We start from the raw sequence: 10,118 nt of genomic DNA on the forward strand, positions 1-10,118 counted from the left end.
ATTATGGACTATCTCTCCCAGGGTCACAGGAATCTTTAAACTCTAGAGTCTATTCAAGTCCTCGAATACGTTAACGCTCTGACTCGGAAAGCCAATTTTCTGACTCCAGAGTTTAAAGCCAGTTAAAGTCTAGACTTAGCTGAATCCCTAGCTCGGAGACCGGCCCTAAACATTCATATCATTTTCAAGATGCTTTTTTTGTTTGAGTCTCATAATTGTACTATTGTCCTGCAGGTAATCAACTCGTTCCGTTACTGAATAGTTGAAGTTGATGAAATTATTCCTCAGTCAAAGGTGGAACTTATTATTCATTGTGAATATTCGGAGAACTATTCAATTATTACATTACTATAAAACAACAAACAAATGAATATTCTCAAGATAATTTAATATAGAGGACTATTTCTTTATATTTCTGGTTCAATGAATACAATAGTTCATGTTTGCACAAGTCATGTTATCAAATCGAGAATTTTCATAACAATAATTAACAGTCGACACAGACAACGCAGTTTTCATAAGCATTTACAATCACATTTACATACATATATTCACCAATTGTTTTACTTCTAGATAATTCACAGACATCAATGAATCTTGCTTATCTAGCACCACAAGACGTTATTTTGTGCGTAGGTAGTACATCGTCAGTTACAAAAGAGCTTTTTCTGTTTCTCGAACTTTCTCAAAGTTCCCCGGCCATTTCTGCTTCACTAGGATCAGTTCTAAAGTAGAATACTCTTACTAAGTTCTGATTGTAATACACGTTCTTCAATAAAGAGCAGCCAATTTTTAAACAGTCTTTGAGTTTTTCAGCAACAGCCTCTAATGCTGGAGCTATGTTGAGGTCTTCTTGATGTCTGTCTCCCCTTGAATCTCCCTTCTCAATCTTCCGTTTTATTCCCGAGCATCTTTTGCAAGTTCTCTGACATTTCTCGGCTGAACAGAAACCTTTGGATGTACTGGAGCTTGTGACTCTATTTCTGATGTTCTTCATAGCAGGCAATTGATCATTATCATCTTTATCTTCTTCCTTGAAGCTAGTGAGTGGTTCAGTGGATCCAGATCTGGAAGTTGTCTCACTTTCAACACTCAGTCTTTTTGATTTACTAGTTGAGCTCCGCTGACTCTTCGACTCCTTTTTCTCAAAGTTTGACACCTCAGTCATATCCTTCTCAGAGTCTATCAGATGATTTGCTTGCTGCTTCCTTGAACCATCATCCAACGACTTTTTTCTTCTCGGTTTTTGAGCAACATTTTCATCAGGAGCATTGGGAGAAGGCGGTGTACTACTGCTCTGAATTTGTTCCAATTTTTTTAACAGATTTATGACAGCTGGAGCTAACTCTTTGTTAATTTTTATCACTTCTCTTTTTCTTTTACCGATCGATTCCTTATCAACTGGTTGATTCTTATCAGATGAGTTTCTGGATTCCTTGTCAGTCTTTAATGAGTCAGTTGACAGATTTGTGCTAGCACTATCGTCATGACTTGGACGTAGAATCACATCGAAAACTTTCATTTTCTGGGGAGATGAACTCTGCACCATTGTATTCCCATCAGATCCATTCAATGTAAGATTTTTACTTGGTCTTCCCTCATTATAATCCTTCCTTTTGCCCTCATCGAATGTAACCGCCGATTCTCTCCGGCTTGGACTATGTTGGCTCATTATTTCCTTGTTGAGAGAAGTTTCATCTTCATCTTCCTTGTCATTGAAGTTTTGACCTGGATCAAAATTCAAACCACATTGGTCGGGACCACATGTGTTTTCTTCTCCATCTTCAATGTACTGGTTAGGGGAGAAAGATCTTGAATTTAAAAGGCTACCTCTTTGCTCATGTGGGTTATCAGAAGTTTCTTTTTCACCTTTATTGTGTCTCTGTTCTGTTTTTGCATTCCAAGAATTATTGTTGAGTTCTGATTGTGGACTCCAAGAATCATTGCCTAGATCATCAGAAGTGTTTACTTCATCTCCATCAAAATGTTTATCTTGTTTTCTTTTTGAATCACTATCACTTGGATTATCCATAATTTCTTCACTATCTTTGGTGTAGGGCTTCGTTTCAGGAGAGATCAATCTTAATTCACTGTTGCTCTCTCTGTCTCCAACAGGGTTTACGAGTAAATTTTCCCCTCTGTCTTATGTTTATCTAAAATATCGGATTCAGGATCTATTGCTTTTCTATGCCATCGTGATTCTCTTGAGGTTGTTGATCTGAGACTATTTGGTTCATAACTGATCTAGTATCTTCATCATGTGCATCACCAGAGTATTTTGAAGAAGTGAATGAGCTTGTCTTGTTTACTCCCTTCTCAATAGGATTTAATAATATTCCTTTTCCACTTCCCGAGGGCTTGCGACGTTCATGATGACTATTTGTTAATGTAATACTTTCACTTCCATAGGACTCTTCTTCAAACTGATCATCCAAAGCATTATTTTCATAATCTTTTGGAATTTCTTCACCTGCTCTCCTAAAAATTCGATCAGTATTTGAAGTATCATGATCAGTATTTGTTGACATTCGTTGTCCAGTTTCACTTTGATTACGTGATGTGAAATCTCTTGAGCTTGGTAGACTCATCCTTACTTGGTGAGGATTGAAAAATAACTCTCTTGATTCACTCAAACCATGTTGATTTTTCTCATCTTCATCATAATTGGAATGTTTTCCATGATTTCCATTTGAAACGTCAGTATTGACAGAATTTACAGATGGCTTTTCTTCTGCGTTGTAAATTAGGGGATCATCATCATCATCATCATCATTATCTCTGATAGAATTGATTTGGTCATCCTTGATATTTGATACTTTGGTTTCAGGATCTTCTATTTCAGATTCATATACCTCCTCTACAAATTCGGTTGAATATGTTAATAAAGGTCTTTGAGTCTGAGGTGTATTTTTCTTGGATTTGGAATGTTTACCCTTATCATATTTTCTAGATTTAGATGAGCTCTGTTCATTATTTGAATCATCATAATCTACTTTACGATGCGATCTTTTCCCCTCTGATATCTTCGCAATATGTGTAGTACCCGTTTCGTCTAAATTAATTCTCCTACTTTTCTCAATCTCTGATATCAGTGAATGTTCCTGTGATCCATCCACATATTCTTGTTCATTCACGTCACTTGCAAGCTGAGATTGTTCTACTTCATTGTTTTCTGGAACTCCATCTCCTTCTTCACGTACTTCACCATCCTCTTTACTTCTCCCCTCATCATCTCCCCTTCTGGTGCGATCTTTACTATTTCTGCCTCCGTCCATCAATATTTTCAATTCAAAATTGCATACAGTAGATCCACAAAACGTTCACTGAGTTCGATTTGAATTTTTTCAAAAATTATCAATGATTCTCACAAATTATTACCTTTTCTTGATCGCTCTCATATACCTGCTCTCTCGCTATATGTTGTACATTACAACTCATTTGTAATATTTTGTCTCGCTCTCTGCAATACAATATCATCGATATTAGTCCGAAAAAGCTCACTGTATGTGACTTTTTATTCTATTTTTTGTATTATTCCAATTCTATCAAAACATGACCAAACTTGTTGAGATTAAATTATTTTTATCTTGCAGTGGAAGAGAACTTCATCTCTTCCTCATAAATAATAAAATTCGGAATAGTCCTCTAAAATTTAGTGTAAAATAATAAACTAGATTTGATGACATGAGTTAATAGACTTATTGTTTTAGTGTCAGATTTTTCCGCTTAGTGTGATAGATATGAGAACTTGATGAATCAACTGACAAATTAATAATGCTTATATATTTTCATCTATTCACAGAAGCATAAGTAGTTCAATAAGTATTTTTTCATTGGTAACCATAATATTTATCCATACAATTACATATTAATATTAATTTCTCATCTATGAAACATTATAATTCTACATTTTTCAGTCTACGAAAATATAAAAGAGAAATACACATAAGGGATAGGAAATTCACAAATGACGCATTGCCACGTCTGAACTACTTGGAACTTTTCACATAGATTCTCAATTTACCGATGAAGGTTATAGGCCTATTTTAAATTCTTCAAGTTTTCAGTAATTCTGGTTTTTATTATTCCCTTGCGGAGCACGGGTTACCTGCTAGTCTATAATAATATGGACTAGGAATTGACTTATATATTACACAATCGATATATGATTAGAGAGCATCCTGCATAAAAATTATTCCTACATAAAAATGTAATATCTTGCAACTATAAGGAAATTCTAAGAAAAATTTTCCACATGTTTTATTAGAAAAGGGAATATAACTTAAAAAATCTTGTCATAATAATTCTGTCAAATGCTTTCTACTTATTGGACCTATTTTTAAAGTTCCTTACTAATTCAATGCATGAAACAGTATTTATACTCGTAATATTATGATTAGTTGAAACATTTCTCATAACTTTTCATCTTAAATGGAAACTACTTATGAAAACGGTTTTATTAATATTGATTGACACAATAGCAGAAAGAGAACCGAAGCTTGAAACTTTTCTGCCGTTTATCGCTGCTGTGACATGTTAACTAGCCAGGTTAACCCACATTAATATCAATGTACGCAGCTAGAATATTATAGAATATAGAAAACAGATTCAGTAACTTACCTTAAGTGGTGAAATTCAACTTCATGAAGTTATAAAGTTCTTTTGATCACTAGAATTTTGAAAATGTTCCATAAATGTAAATGATTTATTTATTGGCTGTGATGGAGCGTTGTAGATGTGTCGTGATGTGTGTGTATACAAATTAAATAATGAGTAAATTAATGGTGTTAATGTTGATAAGATGGAGTACTCATCTGATAGAGTAATAGCTCCAGCTGTTGCTATTTTTGCTTTTTTTCACGTTTGATATTTTTACTTTCCTTGCCCTATTACCATAGGTAAGGAAAATATTGCTTTCCGAAAAAAATTAAGGTACCCAAATTTCTTAATTTCTATACGTTTCAAGGTCCCCTGAATCCAAGAAAGTGGTTTTTGGGTATTGGTCTGTATGTGTGTGTGTGTGTGTTGTGTGTGGTGTGTGTGTGTGTGTGTGAGTGTATGTGCGTCTGTGTACACGATATCTCATCTCCCAATTAACGGAATGACTTGAAATTTGGAACTTAAGGTCCTTTCACTATAAGGATCCGACACGAAAAACTTTGATCAAATGCAATTCAAGATGGCGGCTAAAATGGCGAAAATGTTGTCAAAAACAGGGTTTTTCGTGATTTTCCCGGAAACGGCTCCAACGATTTTGATCAAATTCATACCTAAAATAGTCATCGATAATCTCTATCAACTGCTACAAGTCCCATATCTGTAAAAATTTCAGGAGCTCCGCCCCATCAATGCAGATAGATTTCCAATTATCAGGCTTCAGATACAATTGAAACAAAAAAATCAAGTGGAGTAGATTGAGCATGAAAATCTCTACAATTAATGTTCAGCAACATTTTCACCTAAAATTGAAAATAAGCTTTAAATTCGAGAAAATGTGATTATTCAATTGCAAATTATTGTTGATTCTATTAAATCATTCACTATGAAGAGATAGCAGACCTCATGTGTGACTCCAGGGTTATTGCCCTATCACCAGCTGGCTCAAATCTTTGAATTGTGATGCGCGGGAACACTAGCGTCAGTTGATCAATTTTCATAATGGCAAGGAAAGTTATGTGAGTGCGCCACACCAGATTTTTAGAATTTGTTGAGATTTTTTACTTTCCTTGCCCTATTACCATAGGTAAGGAAAGTACCGCTTTCCGAAAAAAATTAAGGTACCCAAATTTCTAAATTTCTATACGTTTCAAGGATCCCTGAGTCCAAAAAAGTGGTTTTTGGGTATTGGTCTGTATGGTGTGTGTGTGTGTGTGTGTGTGTGGTGGTGTGTGTGTGGTGTTGTGTGTGTGTGTGGTGTGTGTGTGTGTGTGTGTGGTGTGTGTGTGTGTGTGTGTGTGTGTGTTGTGGTGTGTGTGGTGTGTGTGTGTGTGTGTGTGTGTGGTGTGTGTGTGTGTGTGTGTGTGTGTGTGGTGGTGTGTGTGTGTGTGTGGTGTGTGTGTGTGTGTGTGTGTGTGTGTGGTGTGTGTGTGTGTGTGTGTGTGTGTGTGTGTGTGTGGTGTGTGTGTGTTGTGTGTGTGTGGTGTGTGTGGTGGTGTGTGTGTGTGGTGTGTGTGTGTGTGTGTGTGTGTGTGTGTGTGGTGTGTGTGTGTGTGTGTGTGTGTGTGTTGTGTGTTGTGTGTGTGTGTGGTGTGTGTGTGTGTGTGTGTGTGTGTGTGTGTGGTGTGTGTGTGTGTCAATGCAAAGTATGATTTTAGATTCTCAATTATCAGGCTCCAGATACAATTTAAACAAAAAAATCAAGTGGGCATGAAAATCTCTACAATTAATGTTGAGTAACATTTCACCTAAAATTGAAAATTAGCTTTAAATTCGAGAAAATGTGATTATTCAATTGCAAATTATTGTTGATTCTATCAAATGATTCACTATGAAGAGATTGCAGACCTCATGTGTGTCTCCAGCGTTATTGCCCTGTCACCAGCTGGCTCAAATCTTTGAATAGTAGATTTGAGATGCGCGGGAACACTAGCGTCAGGTGATCGATTTTCATAACGGCAAGGAAAGTTGTGTGAGTGCGCCACACCTGATTTTTTATTTTTGAGACTTTTCCGTTCTATTTTCTTAGAAGAATGCAACGGAAATGTTTTAACTAGCATATTGTAACAATTATTTTATTAGCTTCAAACATGAAATACAGTAAATGGAAGAGTTTAGTTTTAGCTCCATTATTTCATGATTTCAAAGAGCAGAGCATTTTATAAATTCTAATAAAATTGAAATATTGCAGAACTATAACTACGAGATATAAAATACAAAATCTTGAAAATCTTTGTCGAAATTCGTTTTGCAAAATTCTTCTGTCTTTTACGCCTGACTGCATCTAAGGAATTTCTCCTCTCCACCTTCGGACGTATATATTTGTTTGACCTTCGCTAAGGAGTGGAATTTTTGAAGAAACAATTTCGAATATTTTATTATATTAAGCGAGCAATTTCTGTATATCTGTTTATATTTTCCTATTTTTATATATGGCCCCTTTTCATAGAAACTTGGAAGTCCTGTAATGCAGGCACAGCTGATTTTATCGGCTATATTGAGCATGTAATTGGAATGGTGATTCTCCTGTACTACAGGACTTGTAAATTTTATGAAACAGGCCTCTGGCTATCTGGCTGTCTGATTATCTGGTTTATGGTTATTTATGTTCAACGGATCTCGAAAACGGCTCTAACGATTTTCACGAAATTTGGAAAATAGTATGTTTATGATATCAAAATTCGATTGCACTAGGTCTCATGTCTAGGAAAACTCGCTGAAGGCCATGAAAAGGATAATACATCCTTGGAAAAACAGATGATTATTTCGTCGTCTGTCGATAACAGAAGATGCGTGTGCCTGTGTGGGAGATCAACTGTGTAATCAATTAGCTTACCGTATCTCGCGAGAAATCTATAAATTTTAATTGACTCGATCAAAATACAGTAATCTGATTTGTTTACATGAGATGGTATTTATATCAAAATATTTAAAGTAAATCATTATTTTACAGTTCTAAGTGATTGGTGAGTGTTATTTTGTTATTAAATTTGGTATGTGGACAATCTAAATGGGAACTTTTATGTTTTCAAATATTTGGACTGAAAATTTCACCTGAATTCAATATTGTATGTAACATAACCTACTTTTTGGAATATTTATAGTGTATAAATCAAAATTCGGAGAAGAAACAGTTTTGGGCTGTGCCTGTAAGTCCTTCCCCAATCATTTTAAAGAATTGAGTTTTGTTTATCAATAAATTAATAACGAGCAAAGCTCGGTGCCCCGATATACCTTATGGGTGGTGGATGGTACAGAGTTCATGCACTACCCCGTAAACAAAGCCATAGTGCATGACAGGTGGTTGATGGTAACGTCAGCACAGGTAGGGCTCCTACATATATATATCAGCTAGTGTTCTTATTGGTGTAGGAGCCCTACCTGTGCTGACGTAGGGCTGACAGGTAGGGCTCCTACATATCTATATCAGCTAGTGTTCTTATGGTGTAGGAGCCCTACCTGTGCTGACGTTACCATCAAACACCTGTCATGCACTATGGCTTTGTTCACGGAGGTAGTGGGTCATGGCCTTTTATCTTATGGCCCGGTTGCACAAAAGTCTATTAACTTCTAATCCCGATTATACGTCACGAGAACCAATCAGAGAAACGCCTGGAATTGGACGCCAATCAGAAAAGCCTTCTCTGGTTGGTTCTCGTGGAATTAAATCACGATTATATGATATCACCCTTTATCTCATGACCCGGTTGCACAAAAACCTTCTCTGGTTGGTTACCTCTGTAACCAAGCTGATCATCCATCAGCTATGCGAGATTGTTTCTTAAAAAAATTCCACCCCTTAGCCAAGGACAAACAACAATATATGTACGAAGGTGTAGAGGAGATACTCCTTAGATGCAGTCAGGCGTTATAAACAGAAGAACTTCAGAATTTCGCAAAACGAATTTCGACAAAGATTTTCAACTTCAACGAGATGGCCTGCTCGCCAGAAGACTTGAAGGAAGCCAGGCATGTCGGCAGTCACTAGCCAGTCTTGACCATGTTAACATGAAGCAAATGAATTACGTTTCCCGCCCTCAAGGGCGTCACCCGATGCACGACGAGGTGGCGGTCGTTGACGAGGAACCATCTCTAAGAAGAATAAGACAAAGTGAAAAAGTGAAAAAAGAAGTAGGAGAGAAACCTAGAGCAGCGACAGGATTCCTCTTTAACAAAAGTGAAATCTCCGAGTGTGATGAATTGAAAAACCAGGTTTTTATAAAATTCACCGAATGCAATAATTGTACACTTAACTCAGCTCTGATCATCGTTAATATAATAGCTTTAGAATCTTCCAAATTCCTAATTTATCAAAAATGAATATAGGCCTAGTTTTGTTATTTTATTTATAAATTTCAGAAGGACGCTAAATAATATTTCATATAAATGTTATCCATTTTCAATAAATTATAATTATAGAAGAAAAATAATGCGAGGAAATAGCAATAATGTCTTTGGACACCTCAAGTTGATGAGTTTATTTGCGGGGCTGATTATATCTGAACTTTTAATCCACTCACTGCTAACGTTAGTTGAGATGACTTTAAAAAAGTCTATAAAGTTTAAGAAGTCCACTATACTTATGGCTATGAGAAGCATAGAAAATAATTGAAAAATGATTCAATAGTTGAATCCATGTTTCTCTAACATAATATAATCTAATGATAATATCATCATACCTCAGCAGTAAAAATTATACGATTTGTCAGAATGAAAGAATATAATTATAGATAATCATTTTTGATTGACTTCTCTCTAAAAACATAATATTCAGTGATACTTCGAATTGAATTTCTTATATTTTCCATTGGCGTGTTTTCTTTTATGGAGGTGAATATTATTTATGGGATGGGAGTTTAAATTTTAATAAAACTCGTCAAAAATATAGATATATCAACAGACGATGACTTTAATTCCATTCCATTCATTAATGGACTGGTTTTCATATACTGTACCAAGTACAACATATGCATACATAAGAATAATACAATGAGAATGAGTAGTGAGCTATCTGATAAATAATTTATTCAGTGTCAGAAACACTGCAGTCGTCGAGTGCAATTCTCTCATTTTTCAAGACAGTTGTTGACAACACAATTGCTGTATGAATAATTCATAATTGAATCACCAATGACCGATCTGTGGTGAAATGCAACTCGGTTTACCATTATAGTAACTCCTGAATGCATCATTGAGTACACACCACGCATTCACGGAGGTAGTTCAGATTGCGGTGGGCCGTCCACTGGAACCGATTTAATCCGAACTAGCATCGGCCAAAAACGACTGAATTCGTCCGAACGATCCCCCAACAAAGAGAGGAATAGATGCTCGTCCATTGCAACATGTTTATACGGCTGTGTACGGCCGTCTCCGGCCGATCAATTTTTCGATCCGAATTGAATGGGATTTTCCGGCTCTATCCGGCCGAACTAACTTGTTGAGCTGAGACAACTACTAGT

At 36.0% G+C, this 10,118-nt stretch overlaps 1 protein-coding gene across 1 annotated transcript; it reads right to left on the bottom strand.

Annotated features, from left to right (window-relative positions):
* Positions 1-367: 367 nt before the first annotated feature.
* Positions 368-4,775, bottom strand: LOC111047905. Its single transcript, XM_039421370.1, has 2 exons — positions 4,621-4,775; positions 368-3,460 (listed from the first exon to the last, which is right to left on the bottom strand). Exon 2 carries the CDS (start codon positions 2,030-2,032, stop codon positions 686-688), a length of 1,347 nt encoding a protein of 448 aa, XP_039277304.1. The 5' UTR covers positions 2,033-3,460; positions 4,621-4,775; the 3' UTR covers positions 368-685.
* Between the last annotated feature and the right edge of the window lie 5,343 nt (positions 4,776-10,118).

The sequence above is a fragment of the Nilaparvata lugens genome, chromosome 2 (genome assembly GCF_014356525.2).
Source record: "Nilaparvata lugens isolate BPH chromosome 2, ASM1435652v1, whole genome shotgun sequence".
NCBI lineage: Eukaryota > Metazoa > Arthropoda > Insecta > Hemiptera > Delphacidae > Nilaparvata > Nilaparvata lugens.